The 18,709-nt window shown below is 36.8% G+C and overlaps 1 protein-coding gene across 1 annotated transcript in view; it reads left to right on the forward strand.

Annotated features, from left to right (window-relative positions):
* Window positions 1–15,660: 15,660 nt before the first annotated feature.
* The window catches only part of LOC138710759 (cysteine-rich protein 1-like), a 41,201-nt gene continuing 38,152 nt past the window's right edge, over window positions 15,661–18,709 (forward strand). Inside the window, exon 1 of the mRNA XM_069841860.1 lies at window positions 15,661–15,825. Within this exon, the coding sequence (XP_069697961.1) occupies window positions 15,786–15,825 (40 nt within the window). The 5' untranslated portion in view covers window positions 15,661–15,785. The remainder of the gene's footprint in view (window positions 15,826–18,709) is intronic.

The following is an 18,709-nucleotide window of genomic DNA, read 5'->3' on the forward strand; positions in this document are numbered from 1 at the left end:
TGAAAGGTAAGAAATAGTTCAGTTACGTACCTTTACTGCAAAACAGAGAGAAAAATCGTTTGCCCTATAAAAAGTAGAAGATTCATAGATATTTTCTCTGCGGTCAAATCCACTCAATTCCACACAGATTAGATTAGATTAGATTAGATTAGATTAGATTAGATTAGATTAGATTAGATTAGATTAGGGGTGAGACTTAACCCTTTGAGAGACACTCCTCATACAGACGGTCCAGGTTCGAGTCTCGGTTAAACCTGGTACTTTTCGTTTGAGAAATCCATACTGACATCTGTAATGTCGGGACGAGCCCTAAAAGAAGTGAACAAAGGACCTACAGTTTCCTCCAATATAAATTTCGTCATTTCTCAAATTAAAACCCTCTAAAAATGAAGCCTTGTTTTCGCATTGTATCGCATTCCTCAGGACGAGCTTACTCGAGAGTCACTCGCACAGTGCAAGGGCTCGGATCCCTTCTCTCGCGAGGACTGCGGTGGTCCCCCTCTCCCCACTTGCTGCCCAGGCTTTTTTTTAACATCTTCGGAGATCCTGCTCTGTTGCTGTTCTGTCGTGCTTCGTGATCCCTTCTCCTTCAGGTGGTAGCTATTACGTCACGTTCATTTTCTACTTTACCCTTTAAAATTCTCTCATATTTCTTCATACGGAACGGCAGTAATTGGAGTGAGACAAGTGGCCAATAGACTTGAAGTTCTCATAGACACTTCTTCTCAACCCCAATGTCTCTTGTAAGGACAAGTTTTGCGTATCTTTTAAATGTTTCTCCTTCCGTTTCCCCATTGATTGATTGATTTATTGATTCATTGATTGATTGATTCATTCATTCATTCATTCATTCTGTGACATGTGGCGAATAAAGTCGCTGTTGGAGTTATCTCGGGGTTCTCTCATTTCCCTGAGCTAGGCATCATAATTCCATCCGATTTCCATTTCATTATCATGCTATGGCATTTCCCGGACTCCGGTTGGCGACGCATGGAGTATCTGGTCTATAATCTTTTCGTTGTGAGAATAACTCTACAGTAAACAATGGCACGTGACTGAAGTGAGGCTTGATTGACCGCAGTTTGGCGCCAGCGATTCTCAGGCCCGGTTGCAGAAACGCAAATCAAATCAGGTTGTGATCGGAGATTACTTGATGTCTTGTTTACTTGACTGACAATGCCGCCCATTGTTGTACATTCTGTTTCATGTTAAAGATTTCCCGTTACTCGTCAAAGTAGATCTAACCTCACTACTCTCCATTGGTTTGCATAGGTTAGGAAACTGTTACTTTATAATTAATTGGATGCAACTCTCTTAACTTACTACATACTATATCTTTTTCTCCGCTTTCCAGAGGTTTTCCACTCTTATGTTTAGTAACCATACACATTGTTGAGGATGTAGAAGCCATACTATCACGTGCTTACGAGAACAAGAACTGACGCTATCGTATAACAAGAACAGACAACCTTGGTATTACTCTTAGTATTCATACGCTTACAACGTAAATAAGAAAATATGAAAGTAGCTTTTCTGTTACATAGCGTTTTACATATGAATGAAGTTATATATTTCATCTTATTTAATAATTAGAATTCAATTTTTATTTTTAAATAATACAAGGTTGTGGTTTCCAAATACGGAACTATATTTTCCTGCGTCGTGTGAGTGTTTCGACTGGGAGCCAATCACGAGTATGACAGCCACGTGCTTGTGTTTACATTAGGGTTTTCCTTGCAGCGAAAAGGGTATAGGACGAGGGGGGTTGCCTGCTTCAAACTTGCATACTCAGCGAACCTTAGTGTAGTCAACTGATGCGACGAATTTGCTCTTAACTTTAGGGTAGGCATCTTACATCTACTATGTCGTAATGTCTCCACAACAATCTTTGATAATATGATAGGTATGGGAATGGGCACTACTTGAACGGTTCGATTAGAGTAACGTCAGAATTCGAATTAATTCAAACGTGCTCGAGCAGAATTAATGAGTCTGTAATTGTATTATACATATATTATAGCCCTCTTAAGCAGAACACAGCTAATTACAGCATGTTCTGGTGTTACTACAGCCATCTCATGAGAGGCAACAGATCATTGTAACGAGTCATTACGTGAACAGCAACAGATGATTGAAAACAAGCGTTGTTCTCCAAAGTAGCTATAATCGTTGGGAAATATCCAAAACCAATTTTGGGAAACCTATAATATTTAAATCGTGATATGAAGCGATTCGGTAAATAGGTTCATTCAAGAATCGCCCCATTTCTGCGACTCTGGTGTTAAGCGCTGGTGGAGAGACTAGCGCAAAGCTTCAGCCTCCCCAGCCTCAACTTCACAAGTGTTTCTAGTGCAAGTAAACCTGTTTCAAGACACTTCCAATGAAATCTGTTCATCACTTTAATTACTATTACCTTTCTTTATTTTGTTCATTTATATTGATTCTCCAGTCTTTCCTAGTTTCCATCTTCCATTGGATACCTTCTTCTGCCTCGAACTTTTCTTCCGTTCACCATCTCTTCAAGTGCAACCCTCAGTAAACAGTTTCTTCTTAGCCAGTGACCATTATTGGTGTTTAGATTCAAATATATTTCACCTAGTGTATTTCTTTTTTAAAAGTTATGTTGAAGTTAAAGTTCAGATAAGTTGAATAATATATGATAAGGAAAATTATATTACAATATCAGTCAACAACTTATCAGATTGTTTCTTTGCGTATTTAGGTGTCACTTTATTTTGGAGGCACTGTACCATAAATTAGCTTTGGTTTTGTGTAATTTCACTTTGTTGTTCAAATATGCATAAGCAAGTTTTTTTTTTTTTTTTTTTTGCCTGACTGACTTCGATAAACTTAAAAGTCATGTTGAAGTTAAAGTTCAGACAAGTTGAATAATATAATTTTCTTTATCATAGTGTATTTCTTTCAAGTTGTAGAGATCCTTAGAATGCCATCCAATAACGCGGAATCATGAATATATTTGCACTTCTCCAAATTTTCCTTGCCTGACAAATTCCATTGACTTATGTCGAGATCGAATCCTAAATACTGTACTTCAACATTGTTACTGTTATTATTCAATATTACTTTCTAAGAAAATTTAGCAGTGAAAAATCAGGGATCTATACTTTTTTAAAAAATGCATAGGGGAGACTCGGGTAGTATCGGACAGTGCGTTTCTTTCATCTACCACAATATGGTAGTACCTGAATGACATGGTTACGTTTCTCTATGCGACATCAAGAAACGTAACCATGTCAATCAGGTACTATCATCGTGTGGTAGATGAAAGAAACTCACTGTCCGATATTACCCGATGTCCGATACTACCCGACTCTCCCCTACATTGCAACACAATTCTGTCACTTAGATATTCGCTTGTGGTAAGTTGGCATTCAGAACAGATGGAAATATACATCAATGTACACATACAGTATGTACAAGGTTATTAAAAATTTGTTGAAACTTTGAAGGTATAAGTATCTATGACATGACATAGGCCTATACTCTAAAGTGTAAGTTATGGCCCTAATTACTTCATTAGGCATGAATTGTATTCGCCATTTTCTAGTACTGCTTATATATTAGCAAATTATTGAATCCTTATAAGATCTGAAATGAAAGTTTCGATAAATTTGAAGTGAATGTAAACACTCGTATGTCGTGCCAACATATGCCCACCCTGATAACAAACAATGTAACCGTCATGGCTACCGATAAACGTAAGCTTCATTTTTTTTATATTTAATCATATCGTATCACCTACTTAATCAGTTCGTATCTACAGTATATCTGGTGAGATTATCCAGTAGCGTCAAACACTATATTTAAATTATTACTCTATCCTGATAAAATATTTTTTCTCAAATTAATTGTAGTAAAATATTTGCAATTTGTATAATATCCAGAGGACCGGGGTTCTATTTCTGGTGCAGAATTATGTCTTTATATCAGGACTAAATATTTGTTACTTGTATTATGTTGGTCCTGAGTTGTCTCAAGCGCTAGCCTTTTGTTAAATTCATCACATGGTCAGGAAGTCGTGCTATTTGTAAATGTCTAGTAATTGCTATTTTTGTATTTCGTTACATTCAGTGGTTGTAAATATAGTTTTCAATTTTTTTAATTCACAAATAATTGATTCAACTAGGTACAATATTTTAACTTCAAAATTATCATAAAATGTCGCCGCAGAACAAAATATCATCTCCTAGAAACTGCTCACATACCATGAAAATTATTAATATTAAGTATAATTATTTATTAGGCCTTAGTATTATTGGTTGTGTAACGAGTACACTCCACTGGCTCCTGAGGTCGCCACTTCTGCTTGATTATTAACTTTCTGACTATGTAAGTATAGAGGAATCTATCCTCTGTTATTACGATGTATGTCCCTCACCACAGAGAGCGCTGATGTTTTCCATAATCCTTCATTGCCCCTTTCAGCCACCGGCCTAGCTCAGGCAATAGGTGTATTTGCATGCTGATCCGGAATTGCGCTCGGGCGTGAGTTCGATTGCAACTTAGACTGATACCTGACAGAACTTTTTCGAGATTTTCTCCCAACTGTTAGACAAATGTCAGGTATTCCCATAGATAATCGTCGGCCTCATGGCATGGGTCATGCACCTCCTCTCTCTCCCCACATAGGTTTCGATATGTTTTCAAATCAAAGCCTCCGAAATAGGAGCCTTCGCTTTCGCATATTGCCTTCGGTACTTGGGCGAGTTTACTCGAATGTCACTCGTTCAGTGCAAGAGTTCGGATTCCTTCTCTTTCGAGGATTGCAGCAGTCTCACTTGAAGTGCAGGCTTTTTTATATCTTCCTCGTCCTTAACCTGTTGCTGTTCTGTCATGCTTCTTCTCCCTTAATGTAGTAGTTATTAGGTTACCTCCATTTTCGGCAAGTTCCTTAAGTGGAACGGCGAAACTCGGAGTGAGACAAGTGGCTAACAGGCTTAGAGCTCACATATTCAGTTCTTCCCAGCCCAAAATTCCCTTACAAGGGCGCGTTTTCGCGTAGCCTACCTTTTAAAAGTTTTTCCTCCCATTTCCTCATCGACAATGACAATGACAATCACCAATTCCATCGACGCTAAATAATCTAGTAATTCATAAAACGCCATTACATAACCCATTTAAAAATTGCCCGTTTGTCCTTAATTCCCGTTCTTTATATCGTAGCATGAATTTAATTCTTTCTTAATTCGAGTTACGTATTCATATCGCTTGGGTCTTCGCCCGAGATTGCTATTGGTGTAGTCAACCAAAGTAATTGCCTAAGTGACTGGTTAGTCATTTGCGTGATTATACTCATTTACGTATGGCTTTTAAGGAACCCGGAGGTTCACTGCCGCCCTCACATAAGCCCGCCATTAGTCCCTATCCTGTGCAAGATTAATCCAGTCTCTACCATCACATCTCACCTCCGTCAAATCCATTTTAATATTATTTTCCCATCTACGTCTCGGCCTCCCTAAAGGTCTTTTTCCCTCCGGCCTCCCAACTAACACTCTATGTGCATTTCTGGATTTGTCCATACGTGCTACATGCCCTGCCCATCTCAAACGTTTGGATTTAATGTTCCTAATTATGTCAGGCGAAGAATACAATGAGTGCAGTTCTGTGTTGTGTGACTCTCTATTCTCCTGTAACTTCATCCCTTTTAGCCCCAAATATCTTCCTAAGCACCTTATTCTCAAACACCCTTAACCGCTGTTCGCCTCTGAAAGTGAGAGTCCAAGTTTCACAGCCATGAAGAACAACCGGTAATATAACTTTTTTTCGTGATTATATTGAAATTATTATATTTATAAATTACAAAATTTACTCTTCATCATTTAAACTTTTATCTCGGTTGACTCTTCATAATTACGCTTCTTTTATAAATAAACTATATACCCAGTTATAAAGTTCATTATATTTATTTACTTATGTGTTGATTTGGTGAAGTCTGTTTATTGTTATTGTTATGTACGCTGGAGTCATTTTTAAAATCATGTTGCTTACTTTTTTAGATTATCGGTTATACACCATATCATAAACAGCGTGCATTAGGTTATAAAATATACTGCAGATATTAAATTAAACGGCCCATGCTCTAACACGATTACAAGAAGGGGAGCGATATCTCTCCCCACGTCACAATAAGTAAGTTTTTGTAGGTTCGCACTCATAACCTGAAGGGTACAATATGCTCTAGGTTTTCAGCATACAAAAGGACAAATTAAATTCATTGTAGTGCAAACAGTCAACATATTTTTTGTGAAAAGTATCATGAACTTCTATGAAGTATTTTATTTAAAAAATTCAAGGCTAATGACCTGACCGGGACTCGAATCCGGACCATCTGCGCCTGCGTGATGGGCTAAGGTCTGACCACTCAGTCGCCATAGAGGTATACTAAATGGGTTTATTTTGCAATTACTAACTTGTAAATAATACATTTCTCGCAACATTCTAACCATTAACATTAATAAACATTACTGTAAGTTATATAGTCAAGGCGCGCACTTTTAACATTATATGGAAACAACAAGCAGGGGTTTGAATCATGCCTATTGATTTAAATTTATTTCTTTGTCATTGTGAGTACTATAACCTACTGTCTTAAGCGGAGGCTAAGTCTCATGTTGGCCTCATCTTAAGCGAGTCCCAGTCAAAAGAGCCCAAAACAATAATTCAGGATAAACCCAGGACTCGAAAAGGAAGTTTTCACGAACCGGAACGCTCTGTTATTTTCGTGGATACAGTGGTGTTGATGACGACATTGATAGATACTTCGACGCGTATATTAATACTAGCGAAAGAAAATTATTTCTGGCCGTAAACTTATGAATGGAACCTTTGTTTCGCAGTCTTTGAAATAGATACTCAGGTCGCAGTTTAAACGATAAGAAATTCGACTCGCTACCTAGCAGTGACCTATGATAGCTATCATTGGCTGGATATGGAGTGACAAAGTGTTGCTGATTTCCGGTGCTTTAATAACTGAATTATTATTATTATTAACGTTGCGCTATTGTTTATGACATTCAATGCAGATTCAAACATATCATTTGCATGCTGCAAAAGTGTTGTAATTTATAAATTAGGGAGAAGAACTTATAAAAATTATATAATAACAAAGCACCGTCGACAGTACCGTTTTCATCATTTTTTACAATATATTTGAAGCTTAATTGAAATATATAATTAATACCAAAATAAAACGAACCGCAACGGACAATAGCCATTGCTTACGATATGAAACGAAAAGGTTCCTGAAACTCACGAGCATTCCAATTCGCTCCGGTTCATTCCGAGCCCTGGATAAACCACAACAGAGACATGAAACCCTCGAAAAAAATATTAAACAATATTATTATTTTGTTATAACACCAAAACATGTTGCACCATTGTAATTTATTACGATCTAGCCTAGTGATGTCAAAGCAAGCGCATTTTTCTGACCTTGACGTCGTGCGCGGGCATCAAGCGCTAAGTATGGAAAGAGGAAGGGTTGTGTATATGAATAAGCAGCCTATTGAATTAAGAAAACAGTGGTGCACAAACTTCAGACGGAATGTGAAATTTTGTGTCGTTATTTTTATATCACTTCTTTCTGTTTGATATTATCTATATTGTCTGTAAAACAAAAGTACTAATACCAATTTCTTAATACTGTAGTTGTGTTTTAAACGTTAATAACATAATAAAAAGTTAAGAAGAAATATTCACATAAATTCCATAGTAGTACAACTATACTAAATGGATGAAACACATCATTCATAAAAAAGTCATATTCCAAAAAAAAAAAAAAAAAAAGAGAGAGAGAGAGAGAGATCGAGTACGACATGATAAGTTGGAATTGATATTGATGATACCTTTAGCCTTATAAAAGTTATCAATAAACCAATCAAAACAATATTACAGTACAAAGCAAAGTTACCTAGATACTGCATATGTTTTAAGTGTAACTAATATTCCATAACAAAACTCTCATCGCATTAAGCTTTTAAGGTGATATTGGTGAGCAACTTCCTATCATCAGAATATTAAATTTTCTCGAAATGTGCTGAAGCTATAGAACTGACATTTTTACAACACATGGGCACGTATCTTTTGCTTATGATGTAACAGCAGTTGCTTTGTTAATTCATTTCCTTACAAACAATTTCCATGCGAATATTTTCAAAATTTTCAATACATTATCTTCAGTAATACGTATTTACGGTATATTAGATTTACGAAAACATTCTGTAAGGCTACTAAATAAATAGGCCTATATCTGAAAATTTCATTTTTCTATAAAAAAAAAGTTGAGAAAATATTTCTTTTGAATAAAAAAATCAAACTTGTGAAAAATGAGCACTAAAATTAAAACTTACATTCATATAATGCACTTATACTGTACTTCTCAGACAAATCTAAAAATTAACATGGATACAGTTTTAATAAGTTCTCTTCCCTTTATCCATTGAATCAGTGCTAGCCATCCCTGAATATAACTCGACCAAGCGGCATATACTACCTCTGTCGTCTGTCTCTTTCCTTTCCCCTGTAAAGCGCTCAGGCTCTCCTGAGCTCTAAAGCGCGCGCTTGCTCTTATGGGCATCAATTGACATGACTGACTAGCCAATTCATTTTCCCTCTCTCCTCGTTACTGTAGAGAAGATGCGGTAGGTAAAGTTAGGTCGCTTCAGTACAACGAGCTCCCTGTTTCTGCGATCACGACAACAAAAGGAAATGTAAGATCATGATCAGCATCTTAATGCAAACACATTTCACTCTTCTGATACTGGTATGTGATAGGGATAGAATAAAAAATAAAATATAAGGAGCATCTTTTTGTAATCTAATCATAGTAGCTCTGCCAGTCAGCTGGGGTTTTCTTACCACAGGAATGGAATTTGACCCCTTATATTTGCTGTGAGTTATACGAAGAGAAATGCGGCTGAAATTGGCGTTCTCTAAGTATTTCGGAATCCTCTACTATTTACATTCAACTATTTGCTCCATTATAATCGTTTATTCAACTCTGAATGGACTTCAAATTCAAATGAATTTAAAATTATTTTTTTGCACACTTGCAACTTCAGTAGCTCCGATATTTTTACTCAACAACAGAACTGTCTGTTGTGCAGTGGGAGTCAACACAATTTATTCTTATCTAGTGTGTGTCCTATCTCAAGTATTGAGGTCGCTGTCACGCCCAACCATATTTGTCGGTCGTATATTTATCAGAGGACGTTACTCAAGCCTGTGGAATGAAACATTGCCTATTCTTAGCAGTTGCCGACATTGAAATTTAGATAATTCGGATTTCAAGCATACATTCCTCTACACATCCTTCATACATGATTATGATATAAGATGTACAGTCTGTGCAGAGACCCGAAGTATAGTATAAAATACCTGCATTTGTGCCCTAACTGTAACCTGCAGAATTTTTTCAGCATTTTTCCTCATGTCAGCAACTTTTTTTAAGGGTAGAATTATATTGAACTTCAAAAATAAAACAACAAATGCCTCAGGACATAGGAGGGTATTGTTATGTTTAAACTCTAGGATATTTAGAAAAAGAAAGTATTAATAGTAATATACGTTACAAGAGCGGTATGTTGACGTTTTCATGTTCGAGGAAAAGATTGAAAAAGCGAAACATAGTTGAGCTTTTTTAATTTCCGAGAACATGAAAAGAAACATACCGCTCGTGTATCGTACATTATTTTGTGCGAAGATCGTTTATTACATACCTGAAAGACGAATTTCTAATTAGTTGCAATGAAATCTCCATGTTGGTGTCTGTTTAATGACGGCAACTTCGGAAAACCAAAATATCTTTCTTCAACATTGTTGCTATAAAATGTTTTCTGTGTTTACTATACTCCAGCAGGCCGTGATATACGTCTGTCTTTTTTCCCCCCAGTCTATAAATGCGAATTTAAAATAAACGGTAAGGTTATGTAATGATTTATTTTTCATTTTAATATTTTAACAATATTATTTATATAACATATTGCAGTAATAACATCGGCATCTGGAATCTTGTTGATTTTTTCACGGCTTCCTTAATGTTACTTGTATCAGGAATGCAATAAGTTTCGTGGAGTAGTAGACTTTACTTAATTTTTGCAAATATTTAAAAACAATAAATAATTAACATTGCAATTTAGTTGAAATTGCAGTGGTAAGTTTCCAATTTATAATTATTACTATGTTAAACGTCTCTAAAAATAATATGTTAAAAGCCTAAAGCAGTAAAATGAATGTCGCGCTTAAGCGGTAAGAAGAGGGAAATTGTTATGTGTGTTACGTTGGGAATACTGAATGTGGTATTTCACACTTACCGCGTATTGGTTCTGTGCGGAAAACAAGCAAATACGCTCGATCTCGCACAAAATAATTTTCTTCTTTAGTTAGTTCCCAACAGAGATATACTGCGCTTGAATACACATGGGAGGTAAGGGGTTGACGTTTTGGTGCTCATGGGACATCTTTTACGTGGACTGAAGACCAACTCCAACGTCTGGGATTGAAGAGACGCGAATACAAGAAAATGTTTAAAAACATTTTGAAGGATTCAGTATATATACTAAACAATCATCTGCTCAACAATTTCTAATTTCTCATGACATATAAATTATTAACCATTATTATTACCATTTCGTCTTTTATGTTTTTCTAAATTGTTAATAACTTCTGTTCTCTATGGTAATCTTATTTTTCTGTAAGAAAGCCTCCATGTGGAATGAATAAATAAATATTTGAAAGTAACACCGTTCAAAAATTCCACAATTTTTTCGCAGTATTTTAGGCAAACTTAGGCATTTCTCGCTTATTATCTCAGAAATGTATTGTTTCTTTTTGGGACGACTATCACTAATATTGACATTGTTTTATCGTGTTCAAGCGAGGTCGAAAGTCAAATATTCTGCACTTCTGAAAGGTTCCCTTATTATAAACTTATGATTATTCGTCACTCCAAACTTGTATTTTCGAATGTCCAGACCGATATTTATTCTACGTTGTTCCTATTTCTTTATATTTGGTAATAATTGATATACAGGTTAGTCCGACACTTGTCTTATTTATGGAGTGAAATAATTCTGTGGCGTTGAGACAAAGAAAGTCGTTTTTCCTTGAGCCTATATTGATCACATTTCACACTACTGCATCACACTAACATAAATCAATATGCAACTTGTAGGGAAGGCATAACAGCATACTCTTGTTATTAGAACAATTTAATAAACAAGACATTGTGATATCTGCATTGTAGCAATATTTACTTGGGAGTAAAATTTGCAAAATGCATTTTATACCATAGCCTATTCATTTTTGTCTTTGTGTATGTTTCTTCCTGAAACAAAATGTTTAATTTGCATGTCTTTTTAAAACAAAAACGTATATCTGGTTTAAAGATTTCTCTTAACTTATATGAGTAAGGAAGCTAGCTGCTGCTGCAGATAAAAAGAACATTGCTTCTGTTGTCTTTCGTATTACTTCATTTGACTCCACGCCCCGTCTAAATTGAACTTAAGACTACAGGTGGGCCATCCTGCTTCAGTTGACAGAGCCAGGTTCCATCCTCAGAACCTGAATTGGATTTAGTTTAATTTCGGGAGGAGGCCACTAAGATCCAGCACTGCGACCTTAGATATATTGCATTGGCCCTCAAGCTAGGAGCATTCTCAATCCACACCAGCTGACTACACTAAGGTTCACTGCGTACCCATGTTTTGAGCACGCAACCCCACTCAACCGTGAGTCGTCTGCCGGCTTACAGGGAATGTTACGGAGTGGTGACGGACTCGAATACGGACCGCCTGCGTGGTAGACCGAAGCTCTGATCATTCAGCCACCGCAGAGGCAGACGAGTACCTGAGTAGTACTGCTATACAGAGTGGAAGTGATATAATTGTGCAGATTGAAGAGGACAATAGAATATAATAAAATAAATAAAAACCTATTATATGTTTTGTGATTAAGTGTATGGTTAATTAGAAAATTAGGCTGAAAGACTGCGTAGTCTGGCAACAGCGCATCGCCGCCTTACCTACGAATATACAAACGCACTCTGATTATAGTATAGCCAGACACTATACTTACATTTCAAAGTGCACAGAAACCAAATGATCCTACCCGTCAGACTGGAGTGGGGGTTAAGTAATTTATTTTTGCTTGAGTCTGTGGCAGAGTGCAGATCGGCTCCTGCGAAGTATCTTACTTATGGCTTTTAAGAAACACGGAGGTTCATTGCCGCCCTCACATAAGCCCGCTACCGGTCCCTATATTGTGCAAGATTAATCCACGCTCTATCATCATATCCCACCTCACTGAAATCCTTTTTAATATTATCCTCCCACCTACGTCTCGGCCTCCACAAAGGTCTTTTTCCCTCCGACCTCTCAACTAACACTATATCAGTGGTCGTCAGCACTCGCTGAAATAGGTAAAGGCCAAAGGGTAAGTGGAGCCGTTCCATGTGTCCCGTCGTACAGCAGGAAGAGGTAGAGAGCATACCCGCTAGCTACGACTGCACCATAAACCCGAGCCACACGGGGATAGTTTACAGGAGTCAAGTGCTTGATGTCTCTAAACTTGATGCTATACTTGTGATCACACGGAGACATTAAATTTGAAACCATGCTTGAAAAAAAGCGCGCGCTGAATGTTGTATTCGTAGTGGTGTTTGAATCCTTGTATTCTGTTATAGTTAATAAAAATCAATAGTGAACTAGCATTTTTAGTTTGGTAAAACTGAAGATGCCACCAGCACATATTAAAGCATGTGTGCAGCTAATTGGCGCCTTGTTGTTTTCGAAACCTTGTTCCATGAGTTTACTGACTAGTTTCTGGAATAATAATTCCCGCTGTTTTTATTGAGGTATTCTTTGTCACGTATATTCCATACAAGTTCACACTTCTCATACACTTCCAAAAACTTTATGATATCGTTGGAATTCCACTTAGGGGCGTTCATTATTAATTTATTTCGACAATAGGCCTAAAACTACAAACTTTCTACTTGCCAAGTTGCTACAAGTTAGCATTCACACGAGGGAAGTGGTGGAGAAAAGTTGGTCACGTGACGGGAAAGTGGACACAAAAGTTGATGGGTCGTCAACTCAAATTCTGCTTGACCGCCAAGTCACAACTTGACTGTCTCGACCATATCACACGGGGAAAGTTGAAGGAAAGTCGACTTGCTCCAAGCACTTGATTCCTGTAAACTATCCCCGTGTGAATTAGTCTATAGTGCAGTGTGTTCTCGGCGGGTAAGACACGCTAGCCCCAGGGTGCTCTGTTCTGATGACCACTCCTCTATATGAATTTCTGGATTCGCTCATACGTGCTACATGACCTGCCCATCTCAAGCATCTGGATTTAATGTTCCTAATTTATGTCAGGTGAAGTATACATTATGGTTTACAAGAATAGAATGGTTTACTCTAGATAGTTAAATATAGCATTATTGTATTCGTACTACGTTAACGTATTTCAGGTCAATCTTAAAGTGCAAAATGACCAACATACCTCTCACGCCTCTCGTTATCAGTTAGTGGGTGTGGAAATATGACGTCACGCACGACTCGAGAGCGGAAGCGCTGTGTTTTGAATGTTGCCATGCTATAGCAGTGTTCACTGCAATATGGTTGCCAGACTTCCTAATGGCAGGAAATTATACGTGTTAATATTTTTATTTAATATGCAAAAAACCGTCCATTTTATTTTAAAACTGCAAAGATAAAACATTCCTTATCTGTTTCTTTAGCGATAAGAGTAAAAATCAGAATCGTATGGATAGTACTTATCAAGTAATTATTTTTTTTCTAAGGAAATTATTCTTTTTGGATTAATGTGGTATTATAAACTCTTGTTGTACTCTATCCAAGGAATGAGCTGCACAGTTATATTACTTCCACTCTGTACGAAAGGATAGTTTCTGCAGTTTTAGTTTCGTTACTCTTCTCATTTCTCTACAGTCTTTTTCGTAGATCTGTGCATTTATTAAAACTTTGTTTGTTTGTTTGTTTTATATATTTATGTTCTACCTATAGGGTGAAAAAGAAATAACCCTACAGATTTTCAGAGTGAATAGCTCATGTTGCATGTAATAAAAAAGTGTAATACTATATTGGTGGGAAGTTCATAGTTTTCTCAGAGAAAAATGTTTTTCCCAAATGTTTAACACCCTCTTATTCGGTAACTATTGCGAGTAGGTTAGTGATTTTTGCCCATATCGATAGGAAATCTAATAAAGAATAATTTATCCCTCTGACAGATTTCAATAGTGAGGACAGATTTCGCGTAAATTTAATTTAAAAACCACTCATTTGAACCCACTGACCGATGCGACCAGCTCGCAACATTGTCGCCAGAAAGGGAGATGGAAGGTAGTTCGCTAAGACAGACAGACCTAAGTTCGTTGACCTCTTACATCGTATTACGAGAAGAAAGAGCAGTGTGTTAACGGCGATGTTGCCAGACTGTTGAAACTTTCAACTTAATTTTCTAATTAACTGTGCATTTAAAAAAAAAAAATACAGATTTTCATTCATTTAAGTGTACCCTATCGTCCCTTTCAATCGGCAGGGTTATTTCACTTCCACCCTGTAATTTAGGCCTATATGAATCGCATGTTAAGTGATGGAAATGTGATACCTGATGTATATTGGCTTATTTTAAAAAGTGTGTACCTACGTATTATATACGTATGAATGTGTATAGGCCTACATAAGATTGAAAGTGTTCCTTCTAAAGTCATTATTTTAGGAGCGAAGCTTTCAATTATATACTGTAGGTTATTATTGTCAACGCATTTCGAACTGGATGATCAAGGTCACCTACAAACGTACAAACCACGCACGAGTCACTGAACTGAAAACTGTGAACTAAAGCACTGGTAATCCCGGCTATCCCAGCTGAGGAGAATGGTCCAGAAATGGGGTAAGCAAGCGTGACAAATGGAGTCCATTGCTTGACCTTGATCCGCCAGTTCGAAAAGCGCTGAGTATAATTCATTGTCGAAATTCAACGTGGGCGAGAAAGCAAACAAATGTTTCGTGAAATCCTCTACCAGAAACAGTGTACTTTTATATGTCACAAATCTACGACACGGGACCAACAACTTTACTTCCCTCTCTGAGGAAGCTATGTTAAAGGTTTTATCATCCTTTAAAATCCAACGCCCTCGTCCAGATTTGAACTCACCAACTTCGGATCCAAGAGATAGTTGGACCAACGACAACAATCTCATTTTTACGTACAGCAGATGAAACTCAAATGATAATGTTGTTTTTATCCCCGGGGATGAATGGCGGTGAGTTCGTGATACTCATCTGATCGTACACTTTCTATCGTCGAGGTCTAGTAAACATGTTTGCCTGCTTTAATAGCTTGTATAAAGTTTCACAGTTGTTATTATTCTATGTACTTTGCTGTTGGAATCAAAAGTCGTTGCGAAAATTTCTTCCGTAAATCCTATTAGAATTCCAATGTTGTGATAAACGTAAACATGCTTGTCAGTGATATGTAGTAGTGGTTGATTTTTCTTGCTATGTTCTTTGGACGTATATCTCTCTCTTTCAGACTCTTTATATGGTTCTCATTTCCTCTCTCTCCTTCGTCCTCCATAACCGGATAAACACTAGCCTCTTATGCTAGTAGAGAACCTGGCCGAGTGGCTGACTACATAATACATTCACTTAGTCACCCACCATTACTGAAGGACTTGTGTTCGGTAGGAACAGACGTGTACGAAGAGTTAGGTGTGCGTGTTTGTCAGAGCCTGCATCATCATGCCAAATTGTCCCAAGTGCGAGAAGCCCGTCTATTTCGGTAAGTGTGATTTTTGCCTCTTTGATAACGTTTTATTTGCCGGTTTAGCTATCTGAACGTTACAGTAGGGCTTGTGTTATATTGCTGTATAGTTACTACTTATAAACTGGAACTTATAACAGTAAATTTTATTGTTATTCGTTTACTGTACGACTAGTAAGCAGGGCTGGTTTCAACCTCTAACCACCTGAAGCACAGCCAAAAAATCTAAATATTTCAGGCTTTCACGATATTTGGGTTCGATGATTTTGGGTTTTCCAGCTATTTGGAAACTTATTACTAGGGAAAAGAAGTTCATGCATTTGAATATTTGTTCTCTATCGTTGTGTGAATATACTGAAAGATTATATACATGAAACACAAATGTCTGAATATAATGATATTACTTGTATTGTGCATAAAAGTGCATATTTTTGCCTTTATTTATAAAAGCATCATAGTTTAACATTTATGCAGGGAAACTGCATATTATGTATGTTTATTTGTCTTTCCCTCATTTTTAAAAGTGTGTAACCTCGTAAATACGACTAATTTATGTTATGAATTTTGAATGACGATGACGCCCTCATAGGGAGCCTCTCAAGTTAGCAATTGGTATTCCTTTACTGCAGTCTTTAGCAGATTTCGATAGAACAATATCCAGTTTAACATCAGTTCCAGAAAATGTAGGAGATAAAGTGAACGAGAAAACAAGCAAATATTCTTTCCAAAAACCCCGGCTAATATCAACTTAAAGAAATTGAAGATATTCTCGAAAAAAAAAAATAACACCCCAAAAATCAACAACATTTTCTATAGAACAGCTCACAGCTTTTGTGCAAGCCCCTCTTACTTCTTGTGACGTACAACGAAGTTTTTCGCGCTACAAAGCTATGCTGAGAGACAACAGGCGAAGAATGACAATAGAAAACATGTCACTGCTTAGTTGTGAACTGTAACAGCATAAATGGAGCATTCAGCAATGAGGCAAGCACTTCAAAATCCATAGACTAAACGTAAGTTACCTATACCTTATTATTCTGCTAAAATAATCTCAGAATGGTAATGCATATTTTGTAGCATATTTATCTATTTTACGGCATAAATGCATACACATTCTTTAGGGGTTTTAGGGCATGAACTTCCTTTCCCTGCTTATTACAGATTCCATTGCCATGCCACTCATGATTTGGAAACGTCGGTTAGTCGATTGCGTCCATTTATCTTGAATTATTCATGAACATACAATATAACTTTCAATCTTGTTGTATCACTCTATTACTTTACTTTAGTTCAAGTAGTGGCTTTTCTAGCTACAATTTCCGGCTTCGAATCCTAGCAGCTAAATGGCCCTTTGGGACAGATCTTGTATTCTTTGTCTTGTGTTGTAACTTATGGTCTCATATGGATGTCTACCGTTGTGTCCTGGTCAGGTCCAATCGAAAACATTATGGAGCTTAGAACCACTTCGATAACTGTACGAAAACTCTGTGTATTAATATCCTGTTCTACTTGATATGCTGTAAGTAGTCATAAGAGACATATAAGAATAATAGTAACGAGAGTGTCTAGACGAAAAACTGGCAAGAAAATTGTTTTTATGAAGGCCTATCCAGCTCTGTCACCTGGCACATTTTCACCAAAATGGGCCGTAATTTTTTTCCGGACAGAATCTATGAAGTCTTTGGTATGGTCTATTTTAAAATTGATTTTATTTGAGTGACAACGTAGTATATCATTACCAACGGCGTTGATTGGTATACCTGTCATTTCTAAACTGTACCATTATCAGTTTGTGAAGCAATTCGAACGACTCTGAATAGAAAAAGTAAAAACAGCTCTACTTTCTCAAAATAATGGTCGTAAATGGCTTCTAATGAATATAAATACACCTGGTAACTTTACAAGAAATATTTTTTTTCACTTAGGCGGCGGAAATGATATTTATGAGAGTCATGAAGCAGCGTACAAACGGAATAAAAATAATTAAATTATAAACGAGTTAATCACAGTTTCTGCAAATAAATATTTAGGTTCCAGCATATAAAATCGAAGATATTAGTTGAAATGAAGGTAAATAAAATATACATTTAGAGAATAAAGACCTAGATAAAAGAAATGGTATGGGTGTGAGACTGGAAATGAATAAGTGCCTACCCATGAAGGCGGAAGAACAAAAAGAAGAAATAATTAATTTACTAAGCCAATGTCTTTCTTAGAACTCTGTAATTGAAAGCAGACAAATGGAAAATTTTATTATAATTACCGTTTTCATCTGCCAGGAATTCTACTTTTTTTTAGTCGGGATTCCACCCTGGTTCTCCGATGTGAGAAACCATTTCTCTGTACATATAAACAACTGGATTAAGCACCATTTGTTACTGAACAGAACTGGCGAGTTGTGGTCCTAATAGAGGAAAAAAGAAAACATCAGAACTCTGGGAGGCCATGCCCCTTTATACATTGTGATGATACTCATTTATCTGTGACCGGCAAGCACGCACTGACTCCCAAGATAATGTATCAGTTTGACAAACAACAGTGCATGCCCAGATGATTCAGTATTGTTCTTCACATGTTTGTAATGTTTTATTTAACGTGTTCAACTACATAGTTATACAGCGTTAAAATTCAGGGAGGATGGGAAATCACGATGAATTTTGTCAATTGTTTTATGTGCCGTAAATTTACGACACAAATCCCACAGCTTTACTTTCCTCCCGGAGGAAGTCATGCTAAAATTTTGTAGGGAAGTGGAGAAAAAAGCCGTGTATTCACTTCTGAATCCACAGTAATTGTAAGAGACTCAGAATTATCCTCCTCAGTGTTGGAGTCACTTCTGAACCCACAATAATTTGCGGGAGATTCAGAATTATCCTCCTCAGTGTTGGAGTATTCACTTCTG

The sequence above is a fragment of the Periplaneta americana genome, chromosome 12 (assembly GCF_040183065.1).
Source record: "Periplaneta americana isolate PAMFEO1 chromosome 12, P.americana_PAMFEO1_priV1, whole genome shotgun sequence".
Classification (NCBI taxonomy): Eukaryota; Metazoa; Arthropoda; class Insecta; order Blattodea; family Blattidae; genus Periplaneta; species Periplaneta americana.